The sequence below is a fragment of the Ranitomeya imitator genome, chromosome 2 (assembly GCF_032444005.1).
Source record: "Ranitomeya imitator isolate aRanImi1 chromosome 2, aRanImi1.pri, whole genome shotgun sequence".
NCBI classification, from domain to species: Eukaryota; Metazoa; Chordata; class Amphibia; order Anura; family Dendrobatidae; genus Ranitomeya; species Ranitomeya imitator.
Genome location: NC_091283.1, coordinates 842,679,859 through 842,703,441, shown reverse-complemented (window position 1 = coordinate 842,703,441; position 23,583 = coordinate 842,679,859). Strand labels below are relative to the sequence as shown.

At 43.8% G+C, this 23,583-nt stretch overlaps 1 protein-coding gene across 1 annotated transcript in view; it reads right to left on the bottom strand.

Moving 5' to 3' along the window:
* Positions 1–23,583, bottom strand: part of RBM20 (RNA binding motif protein 20) — a 336,119-nt gene that overhangs the window by 67,033 nt on the left and 245,503 nt on the right. Inside the window, exons 3-5 of the mRNA XM_069754279.1 lie at positions 21,584–21,645; positions 21,419–21,504; positions 7,910–8,010 (exon numbers count right to left, since the gene is read on the bottom strand). Coding sequence (XP_069610380.1) covers positions 7,910–8,010; positions 21,419–21,504; positions 21,584–21,645 — 249 coding nt within the window. The remainder of the gene's footprint in view (positions 1–7,909; positions 8,011–21,418; positions 21,505–21,583; positions 21,646–23,583) is intronic.

The following is a 23,583-nucleotide window of genomic DNA, read 5'->3' as shown; positions in this document are numbered from 1 at the left end:
AATAAATGGGAAATGTTTAAGAACATCCTAAATAGGCAGTGTAAGCGGTTTATACCTTGTGGGAATAAAAGGACTAGAAATAGGAAAAACCCAATGTGGCTAAACAAAGAAGTAAGACAGGCAATTAACAGTAAAAAGAAAGCATTTGCACTACTAAAGCAGGATGGCACCATTGAAGCTCTAAAAAACTATAGGGAGAAAAATACTTTATCTAAAAAAACTAATTAAAGCTGCCAAAAAGGAAACAGAGAAGCACATTGCTAAGGAGAGTAAAACTAATCCCAAACTGTTCTTCAACTATATCAATAGTAAAAGAATAAAAACTGAAAATGTAGGCCCCTTAAAAAATAGTGAGGAAAGAATGGTTGTAGATGACGAGGAAAAAGCTAACATATTAAACACCTTCTTCTCCACGGTATTCACGGTGGAAAATGAAATGCTAGGTGAAATCCCAAGAAACAATGAAAACCCTATATTAAGGGTCACCAATCTAACCCAAGAAGAGGTGCGAAACCGGCTAAATAAGATTAAAATAGATAAATCTCCGGGTCCGGATGGCATACACCCACGAGTACTAAGAGAACTAAGTAATGTAATAGATAAACCATTATTTCTTATTTTTAGGGACTCTATAGCGACAGGGTCTGTTCCGCAGGATTGGCGCATAGCAAATGTGGTGCCAATATTCAAAAAGGGCTCTAAAAGTGAACCTGGAAATTATAGGCCAGTAAGTCTAACCTCTATTGTTGGTAAAATATTTGAAGGGTTTCTGAGGGATGTTATTCTGGATTATCTCAATGAGAATAACTGTTTAACTCCATATCAGCATGGGTTTATGAGAAATCGCTCCTGTCAAACCAATCTAATCAGTTTTTATGAAGAGGTAAGCTATAGGCTGGACCACGGTGAGTCATTGGACGTGGTATATCTCGATTTTTCCAAAGCGTTTGATACCGTGCCGCACAAGAGGTTGGTACACAAAATGAGAATGCTTGGTCTGGGGGAAATTGTGTGTAAATGGGTTAGTAACTGGCTTAGTGATAGAAAGCAGAGGGTGGTTATAAATGGTATAGTCTCTAACTGGGTCGCTGTGACCAGTGGGGTACCGCAGGGGTCAGTATTGGGACCTGTTCTCTTCAACATATTCATTAACGATCTGGTAGAAGGTTTACACAGTAAAATATCGATATTTACAGATGATACAAAACTATGTAAAGCAGTTAATACAAGAGAAGATAGTATTCTGCTACAGATGGATCTGGATAAGTTGGAAACTTGGGCTGAAAGGTGGCAGATGAGGTTTAACAATGATAAATGTAAGGTTATACACATGGGAAGAAGGAATCAATGTCACCATTATACACTGAATGGGAAACCACTGGGTAAATCTGACAGGGAGAAGGACTTGGGGATCCTAGTTAATGATAAACTTACCTGGAGCAGCCAGTGCCAGGCAGCAGCTGCCAAGGCAAACAGGATCATGGGGTGCATTAAAAGAGGTCTGGATACACATGATGAGAGCATTATACTGCCTCTGTACAAATCCCTAGTTAGACCGCACATGGAGTACTGTGTCCAGTTTTGGGCACCGGTGCTCAGGAAGGATATAATGGAACTAGAGAGAGTACAAAGGAGGGCAACAAAATTAATAAAGGGGATGGGAGAACTACAATACCCAGATAGATTAGCGAAATTAGGATTATTTAGTCTAGAAAAAAGATGACTGAGGGGCGATCTAATAACCATGTATAAGTATATAAGGGGACAATACAAATATCTCGCTGAGGATCTGTTTATACCAAGGAAGGTGACGGGCACAAGGGGGCATTCTTTGCGTCTGGAGGAGAGAAGGTTTTTCCACCAACATAGAAGAGGATTCTTTACTGTTAGGGCAGTGAGAATCTGGAATTGCTTGCCTGAGGAGGTGGTGATGGCGAACTCAGTCGAGGGGTTCAAGAGAGGCCTGGATGTCTTCCTGGAGCAGAACAATATTGTATCATACAATTAGGTTCTGTAGAAGGACGTAGATCTGGGGATTTATTATGATGGAATATAGGCTGAACTGGATGGACAAATGTTTTTTTTCGGCCTTACTAACTATGTTACTATGTTACAGCATGTGTCCTGTGAACACAAATGCCTATTTGTAGATTACGTAGCTAGACTTTTCTAGAAACCTGACCACTTTGTTTATGATTTAAGCAGAGGCAGGTATACCTTCTATGTCTCCCAGTACAGTACCATCTGCTGCATTTGGAAGTGAATATTGCTGCACAAGTCATTTCCTCCTTTCTATCAAAGTGTTGTGGTAAATAACATTCTGACTGCAAATCCATGAGACTCCTTCCTTCCTGTCTACTAGAGGGAGATCTTGTGCAGCACAACTTAAAGTAACACAAGCTGTTGTTTTATATTGCAAAGACTAGAGCTGGTCCATTGAAGATTGGGGAAACAGCCAGTTCTCCTGTAAAGAAGCCCCTTTTGTAGTGTTTTGTTTCTCTGAACATGGACTAAGACCTTTCGCAATTTGCATCCTTAGGTTGTGCAGTCCTCTGTGAGATATTATGTCAGCAACCGGGGCTGGCTCCAGGTTTTTGTGGGCCCTGGGCGAAAACTTCTCAGTGGCCCCTTTAATACATACCACAATACATGATGCACAGATACGGCAGAGAAATAAAGGTACAGTACAATGCCAAAGATTTCACTTCTTACATTACATGAGTGATATCAATAGCTCAGAAACCAGACAGTATAGTCCTCCATACAGTATTATGGGCACCACAAAGTGCTCCATACAGAATAATGAGCCCCATATATTGTTCCATACAGAATACTGGGACCCACATAATGCTCCATCCAGAATAATGAGCCCCATATATTGCTCCATACAGTATAATGAGCCCCATATAATGCCCCATACAGAATAGTCCTCATAAATTGCTCCATACAGTATATGATGGGCACCATATAATGCTCCAAACAGAATGGGCCCCAAATAATGCTCCATATCTAATGAGCCCCATAAGATGCGCCATATGTAATTGGCCCCATATACTGCTCCATATATAATTGGCCCCATATACTGCTCCATATATAATTGGCCCCATATACTGCTCCATATATAATTAGCCCCATATACTGCTCCATATATAATTGGCCCCATATACTGCTCCATATACAATTAGCCCCATATACTGCTCCATATATAATTAGCCCCATATACTGCTCCATATATAATTGGCCCCATATACTGCTCCATATATAATTGGCCCCATATACTCACCTCTTGTCGCTGGCTGCTGCTCTGCTCCAGACTCCTTGGTGTATTCCGGCTCTCCGCACTGTGACAGTTCAGGCAGAGGGAGCACAGTACTGACGTCATCGCGCCCTCTGACCTGTCCAGCACCTGGACCCCATAGCACGCCAGTGTGCCCGATGGCGAGTGGGTTCAAACCCCCCCCCCCCCCCGCAAGCTCAAGGCCACAGCACTTACCCGGGTGCTGACGCTGCCCCTGTCAGCAGCACAAATCTTGTACTCGTTCTTAAAGTTTGTTACTCTGCATCAATACTGGTTAATACATAAGCCTGCGCAATAGTGGTCTGTAGATTATTATTATTATTATTATTTATTTATATAGCACCATTGATTCCATGGTGCTGTACATGAGAAGGGGTTACATACAAGTTACAGATATCACATACAGTAAACAAACTAACAATGACGGACTGATACAGAGGGGCGAGGACCCTGCCCTTGCGGGCTTACATTCTACAGGATTATGGGGAAGGAGACAGTAGGTTGAGGGTTGCAGGAGCTCCGGTGTTGGTGAGGCGGTAGCTCCAGTGTTGGTGAGGCGGTAGCTTCGATAGTGATGAGGCAGCAGCGGTGTCAGTGCAGGCTGTAGGCTTTCCTGAAGAGATGAGTTTTCAAGTTCCGTCTGAAGGATCCGACTGTGGTTGATAGTCGGACGTGTTGGGGCAGAGAGTTCCAGAGGATGGGGGATATTCGGGAGAAGTCTTGGAGGCGATTGGATGAGGAGCGAATAAGTGTGGAGGAGAGAAGGAGGTCTTGGGAGGACCAGAGGTCACGTGAGGGAAGATATCGAGAGATTAGTTCAGAGATATATGAAGGAGACAGGTTGTGGATGGCTTTGTAGGTCAGTATTAGCAATTTGAACTGGATACGCTGAGGGAATGGGAGCCAGTGAAGAGATTTGCAGAGGGGGGAAGCGGAGGAGTAGCGAGGAGAGAGATGGATTAGTCGGGCAGCAGAGTTAAGGATGGACTGGAGAGGTGCAAGGGTGTTAGCAGGGAGGCCACAGAAAAGGATGTTGCAGTAGTCAAGGCGGGAAATGATGAGGGCGTGCACAAGCATTTTAGTAGATTGGGGGTTGAGGAAAGGACGGATCCTGGAGATATTTTTGAGCTGGAGGCGACAGGAGGTGGAAAGAGCTTGGATGTGTGGTTTGAAGGACAGGGCAGAGTCGAAGGTTACTCCGAGGCAGCGGACTACGGGTACAGGGGAAAGCATGATGTCATTGACTGCGATAGATAGGTCAAGTAAGGAAGATTTGTGGGATGGAGGAAAGATGATGAGTTCAGATTTGTCCACATTGAGTTTGAGGAAGCGAGAGGAGAAGAAGGAGGATATGGCTGATAGGCACTCTGGGATTCTGGACAGCAGAGCGGTGACGTCTGGGCCAGAGAGGTAGATCTGAGTGTCGTCAGCATAGAGGTGGTACTGGAATCCATGGGACTTTATGAGTTGTCCCAAGCCAAGTGTATAGATTGAGAAGAGCAGGGGTCCTAGAACAGAGCCTTGGGGGACTCCAACAGAGAGAGGGTGGGATGAGGAGGTAGTATGGGAGTGGGAAACGCTGAATGTGCGGTTGGAAAGGTACGAGGCGATCCAGAATAGGGCGAGGTCTTTGATGCCAAAGGAGGAGAGGATCTGTAGTAGGAGGCAGTGGTCAACTGTGTCGAAAGCAGAGGACAGGTCTAGAAGGAGGAGTACAGAGTATTGTCCAGTAGCTTTGGCGGTAAGTAGGTCGTTAGTGATTTTGGTCAGGGCAGTCTCAGTTGAGTGATGGGGGCGGAAACCAGATTGTAGATTGTCGTAGATTGTAGATTCTTATTTAGCTCCGAGAAGTTTGTCTGGACTGGATAAAAATGTGTGAATGAACCTTCAGGTATAAGATATTTTGGATCTATGTGGGTTTTCAAGTTCAAGATGAAAACAAGAATTTTCATATTCAATTACAGCTAGCAGAGATATGGAAATGTGTGATTAATTGAAGCAGAAACGATTTTAGAAAGTTCTTACCAAAAGTTTAATCTCATGTTTAGGCAAGTACATGTCATTGAAGTCTTCTATTGTTTCTTCCTTGTCGTTAAGAAAACTAATTTTGACTAAATTCCAAAATATCAAACTTATCCAGTGGGAATGTGAGTGCGATGTGGGGATATTCCAGTCACCTTATGGCTCTCCTCAGTGCTGACAGGTATCCTGACATCTGTGCAAACATTCAGGACTTCCCCCGTCTGAACTTCAAATGGTCTTAACACCAGGCTTAGAGGAAAGTAAAAGGCTTGCCACTGTCTTGGCTGGAATAGTAAAGTCTATGGTTCTTATTAAAGTCGTGTTCTGCTACTGTACACCCCTTACTTCCTGAAATAGAGTACATGATGTATGGCAGGACATCCAGCATTCTAGGTTACAATCATCTATCATCCTTGGGCTTCTTGCTACTTTATCTCATGATATAATTATTTCTTCATTGAATCTGTGCTCTCATGGTTACTTTTTGATTAGGGTTGTCCTAAGTAATGAACAGCCCGTAAATGCACAGTATATTGTCTCTTTAAATCTGATCCCAAAAGCATGTGGATGTAGTATATGTATAGAAATAACTGCATACATCCTGCCCGTATATAGCTGTACTAGATGGTGGCCTGATTCTAACGCATCGGGTATTCTAGAATAGGTATAGTAGTATATAGCACAGCCATGTAGTATATAGCACAGCCATGTAGTATATAACACAGCCACGTAGTATGCAAGGCTGCTGCAAGGCTTCTGTGCTAACCACTGCGCCACCGGGCAGCACGGTGGCGCAGTGGTTAGCACAGCAGCCTTGCAGCGCTGGAGTCCTGGGTTCAAGCCCCACGAAGGACAACATCTGCAAAGAGTTTGTATGTTCTCTCCGTGTTTGCGTGGGTTTCCTCCGGGTACTCCGGTTTCCTCCCACATTCCAAAGACATACTGATAGGGAACCTAGATTGTGAGCCCAACGGGGACAGGGATGAAAATGTGTGCAAACTGTAAAGCGCTGCGTAATATGTTAGCGCTATATAAAAATAAAGATTATTATTATTATTATATAACACAGCCAGCCACGTAGTATATAGCAGCCACATAGTATATAGCAGCCACATAGTATATAGCACAGCTCACATAACACAGACAGCCACGTAGTATATAGCGCAGCCACGTAGTATATAACACAGCCCACGTAATATATAACACAGACCACATAATATATAGCACAGCCCATGCAGCATATAACACAGCCCACGCAGTATATAACACAGCCCACGCAGTATATAACACAGCCCACGTAGTATATAACACAGCCTACGTAGTATATAGCACAGCCACATAGCATATAACACAGCCCACGCAGTATATAACACAGCCCACGTAATATATAGCAGTGTGGGCACCATATCCCTGTTAAAAAAATAAAATAAAAAATAGTTACATACTCACCCTCCGGCATCCACCGAAGCGAGACCGCTAAGTCATCTGGATAATTTCGCAATGCATCACTGGGAACGGAAGCTGGCGGCCGCATCGCGCACCGATGGACGTCGGAAGTTGAGAATAGCACAATTTTTTTTTTATTATTATTTTTAACATTATATATTTTTATTATTGATGCTGCATAGGCAGCATCAATAGTAAAAAGTTGGTCTGGGATGGGGCGACACACTGGTACTGACTGGAGGGGAGTAGGGAGGTGGCACTGACTGGAGGAGAGTAGGGAGGGGCCAATTCACGGCCGTACTAAGCCTGTTGCTGATTGGTCGCGGCCAGCTGGCGGGATTTCCGTTACAGACAGAAAGACAGACAGACAAACAGACAGAAGTACCCCTTAGACGATTATATAGATAGATGTATATAGGCATGCCATGGTAAATGAACATATGCCCAACCTGCAGCTGCAATCTCAAAGATCAGCTGCTACCAAATACCTTTCAACAATATATCTTACGGTAAAGTCAAATCTCTTCAAAAGACCACCTCTGTGAGAAGACCACCCACTTAACCAGACCAGATTGTCAGTTCCACCATATATTATGCATACTAACCATGTAGATTCAGAAAACCATCCGCTCTGTTGTCAGATTTAATAGGGGTCTCAGTAGTCGGACCTACGGCAATCAGTAAGTTATCCACCATCTTATGGGTAGGGGATAGTATGGAAACTTGATACAAATCCTTAAAGTGTTTAGTCTTAAGTTGAAATACTACTGGACTGCAAAGTCGTAGATAAGTAATAAGACAAACATTCTTCTTCAACCTCCTCCATATCTTTTCCAAAGTCATATTCCGGATATCTCTACATGTGCACTGAGTAGATAATATTTAGAATCAGCAATATACAGTTAATGACAAGCACAGAAACTTGTGGGCTTATGAACATTCTTTACACGGACATCATACAAGTGCCGACTGAGACAGTTACTTTGGAGGGACATCTACAAACCACCCCTCATATCATGGCTACTGCATATAAGTAAACTATTGTTAATAATCTCAAATTTGTGAAACACGTGTGGAAGTCACACTGAGGGACTGAGAACATTCACCAGCCAGACAGATAGTATATCAGACTAATTACTGTACCTTCACAACAATGGGTGGTCCAGAGAAGGGCGCTCCAGACTGGAGAAATGAGGCAGCTGGTGCAGGGGGAGGGTAGAGCTTATCAATATCTGATACAAAGCCTGGGAAAATAAACAATATAATTATTAATGATGTATAAAAGTGCTACATTTGAGAGCACAGTCACACATGTACTTTGTACATTTTTCATCTGTTATGGCATCAATATGGAAGTAAAGCTATATCTATACACTGTACGATCGAAATATCTCTTTGAAAAATAAAATAGTGGATGCCACTTACCACTCCATACAAGTACTAATATCTGACCAAGTGATGATGCAATCTGAATAAACTAGATCTATAATTCTGGCTGTATAGCCCCAACATATATCTTTTACAGGATAGGTATTTTCAATACAGGGTTCCAAATCCCCGCTATTTACACACAGCCACAAAGGCAGCGACTATTAGCAGAAGCTTACTTTAAGCGAACCTGTCATCAGGATTTTGCTAAGTAAACTAAAGGTATTGTCAGGTCAGCGCTGTTAGGCTAGGGTCACATTGCATTAGGGCAGTCCGTTTAGCGCATAGCGCTACGGACTGCGCTAACGCAATGTCCCAAAAGGGATCGCGTTTGCCGATCCCGCTAGCGCAGATCCCCGATCTGTGCTAGCGAGGAACGGACCCCGAACGCTGCTTGCAATGTGGGCGTGCGCTAGCGATGCGTTCGCCATTACAGGCTATGGCGGCGTTAACGGACTTCGTTACACCGCGTTATGCCGCGGTGTAACGTAGTCCGTTAAACGCGGTCACATAACGCAATGTGACCATAGCCTTACACTGATTAAAATGATACCTGGGTTGAATAAATCCATCTTGTGGTTGTTTAATCTTTGATTACAGTTTTGAGTTAATGAGGTGCTCGTGCTCCAGGGCGGGCCTGTGAGCAGGTCTTTTTTTTTTTGTGCTCTGGCCTCATCCTCATCATTCTGGCTTAAATAAAAGGTCACTGAACCTTCAGCGACATGTCTCCTATTTTAAATACTGTGCTTGCGCAGTTAATTAGGGCAGCACGGTGGCGCAGTGGTTAGCACTACAGCCTTGCAGCGCTGGGGTCCTGGGTTCTAATCCCACCCAGGACAACATCTGCAAAGAGTTTGTATGTTCTCTCCGTGTTTGCGTGGGTTTCCTCCGGGCACTCCGGTTTCCTCCCACATTCCAAAGACATACTGATAGGAATTCTAGATTGTGAGCCCAATCGGGGACAGTGATGATAATGTGTGCAAACTGTAAAGCGCTGCGGAATATGTTAGCACTATATAAAAATAAAGATTATTATTATTATTAATAGTGTGGTCTTTAAAAACAAATTTAACTGCAGCAAAATGGCGCCCTATCTATATATATAGGGTGGGCCATATATGGGGATAAACCTGGGTGGGCCATGTATATGGACAAGGTTCTAGTCGGCAAAGAGGACTAGTAAATGCAGTAAAATGTAAAAAATAAAATAAAAAAAAAATCCTAAAAGTTTGAATCACCACCCTATCATCAGTTAAAAATAAATATATACGGTATTTAAAAAACGCAGACGTATTTGGTATCAACGCCTCATAAAAATTTGATCTATAAAAATGTAAAAAGAAGGTTAACCTGATCAATAAACACTGTACACAGAAACAAAAATCAGGATGCCAAAATTGCATTGGTTTTTTTTTTTGGTCATTGCAATACAGCAAAAAAATGCTGTAAGAAGTAGACATGGGCGATCCCAAACAGTAAAGTTTGGCATCCGTACCGAACACATACTGCTCAGGCACGGACACTGAACACGGACTTCACCAGGAGGTCCGTGTTACTGTTCGGGTTTGGCCCCCTGACCACTGGGTGTTTGTGGCGCTGTCATGTGCATGACAACGCAGCAAACACTGCTTCTGATTGACCATAAAATCATTACCGCAGGTCAGACAGCACGGTTCCGAAAGTGTGAGCCCGCAGCTGTGAGCGAGGTAAAAAATATATCCTGGTCACTGGCATCAGCTGGTAAGACTACTGCTCCCATCAGCCAATGCCTGCGGTCGCTAATAACAGTGAGAGCAGGCAGCAACTGATGGGAGTAATCATCAGCTGGTACCTGCGCTATAAATAAATAATTGAAAAAAAAAACAGCAAAGGTTCCACTGTATTTTTGATAATCTATTAGATGTGTCAATTCTGGCACTTTGCCCGACTCTTACCACTTGCCCTGTAGCGGTGGCAGATGGGGTTCATATTTGTGGGGTTGATGTCACCTTTGTATTGTTCGGTGACATCAAGCACACGGATTAGTAATGGAGAGGCATCTATAAGAGATAATAAAAATTTAAGATTTATATTGTAAATAAACACACAGCCAGAATACAGTCCTTTAATTGAAGGGGGGTCCGCCCATCTCTTCTAGTAAAAAGCAATCAAATTTTCATGTGTATTCCAATATGGTATGTAAGACTCATGCTGGTGTGGTAGTTGGAGGCAGATATATCTCGCCCAGGTGTTTGTCCAATGTGAATTAGGCCACTCAGTATCTTCAGGGTGCTAATGGGTTAATGGTTGCAGGAATAAAAGATGACCAGCTGGGTGTTTCCAGTGTCTGCCTGGGGCACACAGATTGCCTGCCTGTGTGAGACAAACGTGAGTGAAGAGCTCTGCTCAAGATCTGTGTGATGTTAGCTGGGTGGGAGAAGCCCCCCAGTTGTTGAGATAGCAACGTATTTGTTTAGTTAGTGCCGGACAGGCTAGGATTTATTTTTATGTTTTGTTTTTTGTGTTGCTTTCACGTTAATAAATCTGACCTGAGGTCAGCCTGCTCAGAAACCTGCTGTACGCCTCAGATTCAATACACAAACCACGTGTCCTTTGACCCCAGCAAAGGCGATCCCAGAGTGTTTTGTCACATTGTGGTGGAGAACGCGGGCATACCGTGGCACAGGCGACAGCATGGAAGACGTGGTGAAAGCCTTAGTACAGTCCACTGCCGTACAGCAGCAGGCCACTGCCGCACAGCACGAAGCTAATCGCTTGATGGCCGCACAGCTGAAGGAGTTACTGGACATGACGGTTGCAGACCGCCAACTTCTCCAACAGGTGGCGCAGCGCCTGGTGAGCATGCCTGACGCTGACCCGGAAGCAGAGTCCAGAAGGATCCATGTGAGTCGATACTGGCAAAAGCTGACTGCAGAAGATGACGTCGAGGCATACCTGACAACGTTTGAGCGGACGGCATTGAGAGAGAAGTGGCCGAAGGCACGATGGGCCGATTTGATTGCCCCGTTTCTCTCCGGCGAGGCCCAAAAAGCTTACCATGATTTGGACCCGGAGGTCGCTCAGGACTTTGAGAAGCTGAAAGCTGAGATCCTGGCCCGGCTGGGTGTGACGACGGCTGTCCGTGCACAGAGGGTACATCAGTGGACATACCAGCAAGATAAACCGGCGCGGTCTCAGATGTTCGACCTGATCTACTTGACAAAGAAATGGCTGCAACCCGAGGTACTGACAATACCCGAAATAATCCAGCGGGTTGTCCTGGACAAGTACCTGAGAGTACTACCCCCAGCGCTGAAAAGGTGGGTAAGCCAAGGAAATCCCACGACAGCGGATCAACTTGTGGAGTTGGTCGAGCGTTATTCCGTGGCAGAAGGACTTCCCGACGACACCGCCAGCCCCCGGTCTGTGCCTCCTCCTTGTGGAACCGGTAAGACTGTTCCAGGGACCACGGGTGAAGGAAAATCGCTTAAAACTGTGGGGGAGGAGTCCGGGACTGCTCGCACGCCGAGACCAAGAGTATTGGACGGTGGTCTCAGTAGGGGACCTGTTAGGTGTTTCCGCTGCCATGAGAAGGGTCATGTTTCTGCGAACTGTCCTGTTACCGCTGAACCCATGCAGTGCGACGTTATAGACTCTAGAAAACGCATGTCTTTGGTTACACAGCTAGTGAGTGTGAATGCGGGTCAAAATGATACAGTGAAACACCTGTGTGAATTATCTGTTGATGGGAAAAATGTTGTGGCATTACTAGACTCTGGAAGTGTGGTGACTCTGGTGAAAGCTAGTCTGGTGGCACTTCCATCTGGTCCGTCTGACAAGTTTTCTGTGACGTGTGTGCATGGTGACACCCGCTCGTACTTAACAGCGGTCATATGGATTTCTACTCCCTATGGGTCAGTGCAGCACAAAGTGGGACTCGTCCCCGCATTGTTACAGGATATAATCCTGGGCAGGGATTTTCCCTATTTCTGGCAGTTGTGGGAGAATAAGTTGCTCCTTCACGGTAGCTGTACCCGTGAATCTTCTCCCATGCCATCTGGAGGTCCCAAGTCCCTAGAGGAGACCCCACAGGAAGATGTTGCTGGGGAGGTTGGTGAATCTAACCTTCAGTACCCCTTCTCCGTCATGGCGGGGGAAACAGAGGAAACGGGAACCTCAGCGAGAGGCGGAGGCAGACAGCCATCCGGCACCCTGCCTGCCAGATTTGGGAGTCCAGGTGGATGACTTCCACAGCGAGCAAATGAAAGATCCTACCCTAACTCCGGCTAGGAAAAATGTAAAAATGATAGATGGGGTACCCGTAGAACCTGACACTAGGCTAGCGTACCCGTATATGGTTCTTGAAAATGATTTGCTCTACCAGGTAGAGAAAAAAGGGGAAGACACAGTGCAACGGTTAGTGGTACCCAAACCTTATCGGCGGAAGGTACTGGATTTGGCCCACGGACATATAATGGGGGGACATCTGGGGGTACAGAAAACCACAGAAAGGATATTGCATTGTTTTGTGTGGCCTGGAATACATTGTGATGTGCGTAACTATTGTGAGTCCTGTCCAGAGTGCCAAATCGCGGCCCCTAAATCTCAGTTCCGTAGCCCTTTGGTACCCCTTCCTATCATCGGGGTCCCTTTTGAGAGAATTGGGATGGATTTGGTTGGGCCCCTTCCCCGATCCGCACGTGGGCACCAACATATCCTCGTTATCATGGACTATGCCACTCGTTACCCGGAAGCCGTCCCTTTGCGTAACACAGCTACCAAGACGATCGCCAAGGAATTGGTACAAGTGTTTAGTCGGGTGGGAATTCCAAAACAGATACTCACCGACCAGGGGACTCCCTTTATGTCGAGGGTAATGAAGGAGCTCTGCAGGCTCTTACAAATAGACCCATTGCGTACGTCTGTCTATCACCCTCAAACAGATGGCCTGGTTGAGCGCTTCAACAAAACCTTAAAACAGATGCTCCGGAAGGCGATAGACAAAGATGGGAAGAACTGGGATTACTTGTTACCCTATTTGCTGTTTGCCATTAGGGAAGTTCCCCAGTCTTCCACAGGGTTTTCGCCTTTCGAACTGTTGTACGCCCGTCGTCCCAGGGGACTGCTGGACGTCGCAAAAGAAACCTGGGAAGGTCAAGTCACTCCCTTTAAAACGGTGATCGACCATGTAACACAAATGCAGGATCGTATTGCCGCTGTCATGCCCATTGTTAGGGACCATATGTTACAGGCCCAGGGAGCCCAGAGGCAAAGTTATGATAGAGGCGCTAAGGTCCGTACATTTGCACCCGGCGATAGGGTGTTGGTCCTAATCCCTACGGTGGATAGTAAATTCCTGGCGAAATGGCAGGGCCCATTTGAGGTCCGAGAAAGAGTTGGTGAAGTGAACTATAAAGTGTACCAGCCGGGTAAGAGAAAACCGGAACAGATTTATCATGTGAATCTGATAAAATCCTGGAAAGACCGCTCTGCCCTAACGGCGGATCTGCCCCGTCCGGTTTGTTCACCTACTGTACCGGAGGTGCAGGTTGCTGAGACTCTCTCAGAACGACAAAAATCTGAGGTTAAGCAATTTTTGTTACAGAACCGACAGTTTTTCTCCGAAAAACCTGGCCGGACTAAGTTGGTGAAACATGAGATTGTCACAGAGCCTGGCGTCACTGTTCATGTGAAGCCCTACCGGATTCCGGAAGCCCGCCGTGAAGCCGTCTCCCGGGAAGTGATGGCAATGTTGGACTTAGGAGTCATTGAGGAGTCACACAGCTCCTGGTCCAGTCCAATTGTGTTGATACCTAAACCGGATGGCTCCATCCGGTTTTATAATGACTTTAGGAAACTGAATGCAGTTTCTAAATTTGATGCGTACCCTATGCCCCGGGTCGATGAGTTGATCGACCGGCTTGGTAAAGCCCGATACATTACGACCCTGGATTTAACAAAGGGGTACTGGCAGATTCCTCTGGCCGAGGCGGCCAGAGAGAAGATGGCATTTGCTACACCGGAAGGTCTGTTCCAGTATGTCTATATGCCGTTTGGACTTCACGGAGCTCCCGCAACGTTCCAGAGATTGATGGATCGAGTCTTGAGGCCTCACAGACAGTACGCTTCTGCCTACCTGGATGACATCGTAATTTACAGCATGGACTGGGAAACTCATCTCCAGAAGGTACAAGCGGTGGTTGATGACCTGCGAGATGCAGGTTTAATGGCAAACCCCAAGAAATGCCACATCGGGCTTGAAGAAGCCCGATACTTGGGCTACGTGATTGGCCGAGGAGTGGTTAAACCCCAGATCGACAAAATACAGGCAATTCAGGGCTGGCCACAACCAGTGAACAAGAAACAAGTGCAGGCTTTCCTGGGGATTGCCGGCTATTATCGCCGGTTCATACCCAATTTTGCAGCCATGGCTACTCCCTTGATGGATCTTACCAAGGGGAAGGGTTCCGTCATGGTAAAATGGACCTCAGCTGCTGAAGAGGCCTTCCACAGCCTGAAACGGGCTTTGTGCTCTCAGCCAGTACTAGTGACTCCTGATTTCAGCAGCGAGTTTGTGGTACAAACTGATGCCTTTGATACTGGTGTCGGAGCTGTACTTTCCCAGGTGAGGGACGGAGTCGAACACCCGGTCCTCTATCTCAGTCGGAAACCGAATGTACATGAGCAGAGGTATGCGGTGGTTGAAAAAGGGTGCCTAGCCATTAAATGGGCTCTCGACTCCCTCAAGTATTACCTGGCTGGTAGGAAGTTTAGGCTGATCACAGACCATGCCCCTCTCAAGTGGATGCACCTCCACAAGGACCGTAATAGTCGGGTAACCCGGTGGTTCCTTGCCCTGCAGGCTTACTCTTTTACGGTGGAGCACCGACCTGGGGTGCAGATGGGGAACGCCGATGCCCTATCCCGAGTGCACTGTTTCAAAAGTGTTCTTGCTCGACCGGAGTGGTCTGAGCAAGGGGGGGGGATATGTAAGACTCATGCTGGTGTGGTAGTTGGAGGCAGATATATCTCGCCCAGGTGTTTGTCCAATGTGAATTAGGCCACTCAGTATCTTCAGGGTGCTAATGGGTTAATGGTTGCAGGAATAAAAGATGACCAGCTGGGTGTTTCCAGTGTCTGCCTGGGGCACACAGATTGCCTGCCTGTGTGAGACAAACGTGAGTGAAGAGCTCTGCTCAAGATCTGTGTGATGTTAGCTGGGTGGGAGAAGCCCCCCAGTTGTTGAGATAGCAACGTATTTGTTTAGTTAGTGCCGGACAGGCTAGGATTTATTTTTATGTTTTGTTTTTTGTGTTGCTTTCACGTTAATAAATCTGACCTGAGGTCAGCCTGCTCAGAAACCTGCTGTACGCCTCAGATTCAATACACAAACCACGTGTCCTTTGACCCCAGCAAAGGCGATCCCAGAGTGTTTTGTCACAGGTATCAATAGCAAACGTCTCATCTCTGAAAAGATGAGCCAACACATATCTATCAACCAAAAAATAAAAAAAATTACATTTCTTGGAAAATTAAGTGTTCTTTTTTATGTATATACTGTATATATTTACAAATTCCTAATTTTTTTTAGCACCAGTTAAAATAGAAAAAAACGGACAAGTTTGGTATCGCCGTAATTGCACTGATGACCAGAATCATATCGCCAGGTCATTTGTACCACACAATGCCATAAAAACAATTCCCAAAAACTAATATCAGTGTTGTTGTTTTTCACAATTTGACCTCCCTTCTAATTTTTTTTTTTTTTTTGCCCTAATATGTTTTTCTGGAAAGAAGAATAAAAAAAAAGTTATGGCTCTTAGAAGAACGGGAGGAAAAAACAAAAACGCAAAAAGGAAATTGGCCATACTGGGAAGATGTTAAAGGGGTTGTCCACTACAAGGACAACCCCTTCTCATTCCTCATCTTTAGCCCTGTTAACCCCTTAGTGACCAAGCCAATTTTTACAATTCTGACCAGTCACTTTATGAGGTTTTAGCTCTGGAACGCTTCAACGGATCTCACAAATTCTGAGACTGTTTTTTCATGACATATTGTACTTCATGTTAATGCTAAAATTTCTTTGATATGAAAAAAATTGAAATTTTACAAAAAATTTTAAAATTTTGCAATTTTTAAACTTTTAATTTTGTACCCTTAAATCAGTGAGTTATGTCACACAAAATAGTTTATAAATAACATTTCCCACATGTCTACTTTACATCAGCAAAATTTTGTTAATTTTTTTTGTTAGGACGTTATAAGGGTTCAAAGTTTTTCCAATAAAATTTATAAAACCATTTTTTAGGGACCACATCAACTGTGAAGTGACTTTGAGGGGTCAATTAAACAGGAAATACCCAAAAGTGACAGCATTCTAAATAACTACACCTTTCAAGGTGCTCAAAACCACATTCAAGAAGTTAATTAACCCTTCAGGAGCTTCACGAGAACTCAAGCAACGTGGAAGGAAAAAATTAACATTTAACTTTTTTTTACAATTTTTTTTTATTTTCACAAGGGTAACAGGGAAAATGGAACCCAAAATTTGTTGTGTGGAGTAGACCAATACTCTTTCAGCGCATGGCAGGGCCCAGAAGGGAGGGAGCACCGTTTGACTTTTTGAACACAAAATTGGCTGGAATCGATGGTGGGCACCATGTCGTGTTTGGAGACCCCCTGATGTGCCTAAACAGTGGAAACCCCACAATTCTAACTCCAACCCTAACCCCAACACACCCCTAAGCCCAACACAACCTCAACCCTAACACAACACTAACCACAGTTCTAACACCAAACTGTAAAGAATGGAAATAAATGCAATGTTTTTATTTTATTATTTTTACCTAACTAAGGGGGTAACAAAGGGGGGTTTGATTTACTTTTTTTTTATTTTGATCACTGTGATAGGGTCTATCACAGTGATCAAAATGAACCAATAAGAAAAAATCTCCTATTGTTGCTGGGTGCTGGCCGGCAAATCATGGTGGGCGCATGCACCCACCATTTTCTTCCAGGAAGATGACATTGAGGGCTGGGGAATGGAGCAAGAGAGCATGGGGATGGCAGAGGTACTGGGGGGCTTGGGGAACCCCATTTCTCTCTCCTCTGATATGCTAAATTATATCAGAGGAGAGAGAAATGAATTGGAAATCAGACTTTTTTTGTGATTGCTGTTATTCGGTGAATAATGGCGATCACGTGACGAGATGGTAAAAACCGACGCAAATTATGTTCTCCAGGGTCTCAGCGACCTTGTTGCTGAGACCCCAGAGATTTTCCAATGCTGGGGGGTGCTATATACTTATTTCTCAGCACCGTTAAAAAGTGGTGCTGAGGAATAAGTACCCTTAACTGCTGCCGTTAAAAGGCGTATCGGCGGTTGTTAAGGGGCTAAGTAAAACAACTGTTCTCGCCCTTGGTTCCCGGGGCTCACATGAGGTTGTTACTTCATTCGAGCCCTACGTCCAATCAGCTCCGGCTTCACTGTCTCCGCCTTCAGACGTATTGAACATCAACAGGAAGCCAGGGCGGAGTACGAATGCGGTGACACCAACGCTAATTGGGAGCAGGGCTCACGTGACAAAACAAGCTCACATGAGCCCTGGGAATGCGAGGCCGACATGCACTGGCATGGGAGGGGAGTATAGGCCAAATATGAGGAATCAGAAGGGGTTGTCCAGTAAAGAGTAACCGACATTTTAATTTTTAGGCTATGTGCACACGTTCAGGATTTTTCGCGTATTTTTTCACGTTTTTTCGCGATAAAAAACACATCCATATGCATCCTATCATTTAGAATGCATTCTGCAATTTTTGTGCACATGATGTGTTTTTTTTTCTGCGAAAAAAAACGTATCGCGGTAAAAAAAAGCAGCATGTTCATTAATTTTTCAGATTTTTTGCAGTTTTCCCGCTATTAAATGCATTGGGAAAAAAACGCGAAAAAAAAACCGCGTAAAGAACGTGAAGAAAACGGCAGAAATGTCCGGTTTTTGTCAGGAAATTTCTGTAAGAAATTCTTACGTGTGCACATACCCTTACTCTATAAATGAATAATAGCTGTGTGAATAAGCAATTAACTAACATTTGTTATCAGATTAGTTTTCTTCTTTCATCTTTAGGACTGATCTCTGAAGTCATGGGGTAAGATCTGCATTTGGTGAAGATAGATTTTAAAATGACTAGATAGGAGAGGAGTTGTATGGAGCGGGGAGGAGCTGGGGCAGATACACACTATCTGCTGTAAACTCCCCGAGACCACAGTTATGGTTCTTCATGGAACTACAGTATATGAGCACCAACGGTCATTTCTTATCTCAGTAACGGGAAAGTCTATGTTTTCACTAAAGACAGATTTTACCAGTGATTTAAGAAAATTGGGAATGAAAGATCCCAAGGAGGAGAAAAAAGCGGACTTCTGTGATACGATATATTACAAAGTTTACTCTTTTCGCGTGTACCAAAGATGTATGAAAAAAAAAAAACATCGTTAAAACCCAAGGTTATGTTCACACTTTGCGTTTTTGCTGCTTTTTTAATGCAATTTTTAAGTTGCATTTTACAGTACCAGCAAAGACTATGATATTTCAGAAATCTCATGCACACACATTGGTTTTATTTTCCTGATTTGGAAAACTGCTGTTTTTGCAAATTGCAGCGTGTCACTTTTTTCAGCGTTTTTCAACGTATTTGCAGCGTTCAGTATCAGTTTTTGCTGCATTTTTGGTGCAAAAACCTAAGGAAACTAAATCAGGCCTTTTTTGGGGCCACTAAACTTTATTAACATGCACAAGAGACAATAAAAACCACAGAAAAAAATCAGCAAAATCCTGCTTTTTGTAAGCAGCTTAACCCCTTACCGGCATCGGACGTACTATACCGTCCGATGCCGGCTCCCCTGCTTTGATGCAGGGCTCCGCGGTGAGCCCGCACCAAAGCCGGGACATGTCAGCTGTTTTGAACAGCTGACATGTGCCCGTAATAGGCGCGGGCAGAATCGCGATCTGCCCGCACCTATTAACTAGTTAAATGCCGCTGTCAAACGCAGACAGCGGCATTTAACTACCGCTTCCGGCCGGGCGGCCGGAAATGACGTCATCGCCGACCCCCGTCACATGTCCGGGGGTCGGCGATGCGTCTCCATTGTAGCCATAGAGGTCCTTGAGACCTCTATGGTTACTGATTGCCCGTCGCTGTGAGCGCCACCCTGTGGTCGGCGCTCACAGCACACGTGCAATTCTGCTACATAGCAGCGATCAGCAGATCGCTGCTATGTAGCAGAGCCGATCGGCTTGTGCCTGCTTCTAGCCTCTCATGGAGGCTATTGAAGCATGGCAAAAGTTAAAAAAAAAAGTTTAAAAAAATGTGAAAAAAATAAAAAAAACATAAAAGTTTAAATCACCCCCCTTTCGCCCCAATCAAAATAAATCAATAAAAAAAATATCAAATCTACGCATATTTGGTATCGCCGCGCTCAGAATTGCCCGATCTATCAAATAAAAAAAAGTATTAACCTGATCGCTAAACAGCGTAGCGGGAAAAAAACTCGAAACGCCAGAATTACGTTTTTTTGGTCGCCGCGACATTGCATTAAAATGCAATAACGGGCGATCAAAAGAACGTATCTGCACCGAAATGCTATCATTAAAAACGTCATCTCGGCACGCAAAAAATAAGCCCTCAACCGACCCCAGATCACGAAAAATGGAGACGCTACGAGTATCGGAAAATGGCGCAATTTTTTTTTTTTTTTTTTTAGCAAAGTTTGGAATTTTTTTTCACCACTTAGATAAAAAATAACCTAGTCATGTTTGGTGTCTATGAACTCGTAATGACCTGGAGAATCATAATGGCAGGTCATTTTTAGCATTTAGTGAACCTAGCAAAAAAGCCAAACAAAAAACCAATGTGGGATTGCACTTTTTTTGCAATTTCACCGCACTTGGAATTTTTTTCCCGTTTTCTAGTACACGACATGTTAAAACCAATGATGTCGTTCAAAAGTACAACTCGTCCCGCAAAAAATAAGCCCTCACATGGCCAAATTGACGGAAAAATAAAAAAGTTATGGCTCTGGGAAGGAGGGGAGTGAAAAACGAACACGGAAAAACGAAAAATCCCCTGGTCATGAAGGGGTTAAACGCAGCTTAAAATTTGCATAAAAATGAAGCAAAAGGCAACGTGTGAACATAGCCTTAGCGTTTAGGGATAAGTTATAAATCTAACAACAAATAAAGCTCTAACCCTTATGTAGATAAGCTAAAACAGTTCTTAAAAACAATGCGAGGACCTATATAAATTAAAAACTAAAATAATATAAACACTTTAAAGGGAATCTGTCACCAGGTTTTTGCTTTCCCATCTAAGAGCAGCAGAACATAGAAGCAGAGCCACTGATTCCAGCGGTGTGTCATTAAGGCTAATTTCACACTAGCGTCATACTCGACCCATCGCAGTGCGTCGGGCCGACGTACCGACACATACTGTGGAAGCGCCGCACAACGGGAGCTGCGGATGCATTTTTACAACGCATCCGCTGCCCCATTGTGAGTTGCGGGGAGGAGGGGGCGGAGTTCCGGCCGCGCATGCACGGTCAGAAATGGCAGACACAACGCACCAAAAACGTTACAAGCAACGTTTTTTGGTGCCGGCGGTCCGCCACAACACGACGCAACCGTCGCACGACAGTTGCGACATGTGGCAATGCGTCGCTAATACACGCCTATGGAGGAAAAATGCATCCTGCAGACAACTTTGCAGGATGCGTTTTTTTCTACAAAACGATGCATTGTGACGTGCAGTGCACGGCGCTAGTGTGAAAGTAGCCTAACTGGGCTGCTTGCAGAAGTTATCCTCAGTGCAGGTTAAGCTTTATCAGATGGGGGTTTGTGAACATATTAATTGAACACATACCCTTTCTAGTCTATCTGTGAGAAACAGACTTTTGTATGAGTCCTTACGCTCCGGTCAAGGTTACGGAGCCTCACGCGGTGCCGCTTCCTGGTGGTTGTCTGCACTAGATGTATAATCTGTGTTAATGGCCGTTATCGTGACCCTCTTATGTTTATGAACTCTGGAGAGCTGGACTCGCAGTGAAATATTTGATAAGGTTAAATTGTTTTTCCATGTGTTACAATCTCATGTGGCGGGCTTATTTTATATACTTAGATACTTTCCATGAGCCAAGATTTACACTTTGTCAAGTAGTAGCTTATACGGTTTCTAGGACTGAGTTTCTCTCACCTTCATTGTTCATGGTGTGAAAGTCAGACTTTAGAGAAGAAGTTAATACCCCATCTGTAGAATTGGAAGCACAGTTTATACCAGTACTAGGAAAAAAACACAGGAGACCTGTTAGATCTGTGTACAGACACCTCTAGGATAAAACCGCCATCTATTGCCACTTACCTCTCAGAGAAGCTCATCACATTCTGAATATGCATCCTGCCCTGAATGTGCAGGTCCCAGTCCTGCAGAGAGAAAACAAATAACACTTACATGTGCACACAATGCCTTTTTCAGACAGCAGAGCCAAAGTTTTATTGGGTGATGCTGCTTTCGGAAAAAGGCCAGCTGTTTGTTGTTGTTTTTTCTGCAGAGGATTCACTAGCAGTTTTGCCTTTGCTGCAGCTCTGCCACCAGCATAGTTTTTCTTTAAATTTACGTTTTTAATTTACTTGTTAATATAGGGCCACTAATTCTGCAGCGCTTTACAAACATCATCAGCATCCTTTGGGGCTCACAATCTAGATTTCCTATTAGTACGTCTGGAGTGTGGAAAGAAACTGGAGAACCAGGAGGAAACCCTTGAAACAGAAGAAAAACATACAAACTCCTTACAAATGTTGTCCTTGGTGGGATTTGAACCCAGCACCCCAGTGCTGCAATGCTAACCACTGAGCCACCCTGAGTTTCCCTAATTCAAACTAAAAGGCCGTGTTCACACTTCAGTATTTGGTCAGTATTTTACACCAGTAGTTGTAAGCCAAAACCAGGATTTGGTGAAAAATGCAGAAGTGGTGACGTGTTTCCATTATACTTTTCATCTGACTCTTCTTCTCCTGATTTTGGCTTACAAATACTGATGTAAAATACTGACCAAATGCTGATTGTGTGAACGAGGCTTTACTAGTGGAAACCACCTGAAGAGTGAACACTTTACTTCTTCTAACTACTTCACGGTTTCTGAACTCTAACTTACAAAAGTCTGAACTTTTGCATAGCAATGTCATTTTTACATATATATGCATTATCTTTTTTGCAGCAGTTCTGCAGCACTTTTTCTGGTGGATTTCAATCAGAAATTGTATGCGCATACCCTAACCCAGTCACTGTAAAACAGTTACAAAGAAGAGTCAATTATGCAACATTTATTTTTCTTTTCTCCTTTTTTTGTGTGATGTTTAACATCCTATTCTGTTATGTACAGGAAAAATGATCAATTTTACCAATTAAAAACAATATTCTTATTAATGATTGATCTTTATCAATTAACATAAGTTTAAAAAAAAAAAAAAAAACAGTGATAGAGTTTTCCCATGTTGGTAATTTATAGCCTATCCACAGTATAGGTTATAAATGGCAGATAGATGGAGGCCTCACTACTAGGACCGGCATCTATTACAATTCGACACGCACCATCTTTAGAATAGTGGTCACTCTCCATTAATTTGTTTGGGAGTTCTGAGAAACGATCTGAACTCCCATAAGAGCAAATGGAGAGATCACACATGCATAGCCAACTTTCCAGTCGAAGAAGTGTTCAAAAGTGCACTGTTCTCAAGATAAATGCTGGTCCCAGCAGTGGGATCCTCATTTATGGCATATCCTGGAGATTTACCACAACATACAATCTGTTATCCTACAGTGATGATCAAGTGGAAGACCAATAACTTTTGATGCAATTGACTTTCTTTACATTTGAGAGAAAATTCCATTCTAAGTTAAAATCTGAATATTCTGAATAAATCCGTGAATAAACGACCCATCTCCAGTATTCTACTACACATAATCTACAATAATAATAATCCTTTAACCCCTTTCTGAGCTGGGAATTTTTTGTTCTTTACATTCTTGTTTTTTCCTTCCCTTCTTCCAAGAACCATAACTTTTTTATTTTTCCATCGACATACCCGTATGAACGCTTTGGTTTTTTTTTGTTATTTTTTGCAAACCGAGTTGTGCTTTTAAATAGAAACATGCATTTTATTATGTGATGTAGTGGAAAGAGGGAAAAATATTGCATGTGTAATGAAATTGTGGAAAAAGCACAAATACACAACTACGGTATTTTTTTCGGAAAGAACTGATCTTGTAATATGGTTTTCCTGGGTCGGTACAATTACGGAGATATGAAACATAAACATTTTTGCTTGTGTCACTATTTTGAAATACTCGTAATGTTTTTA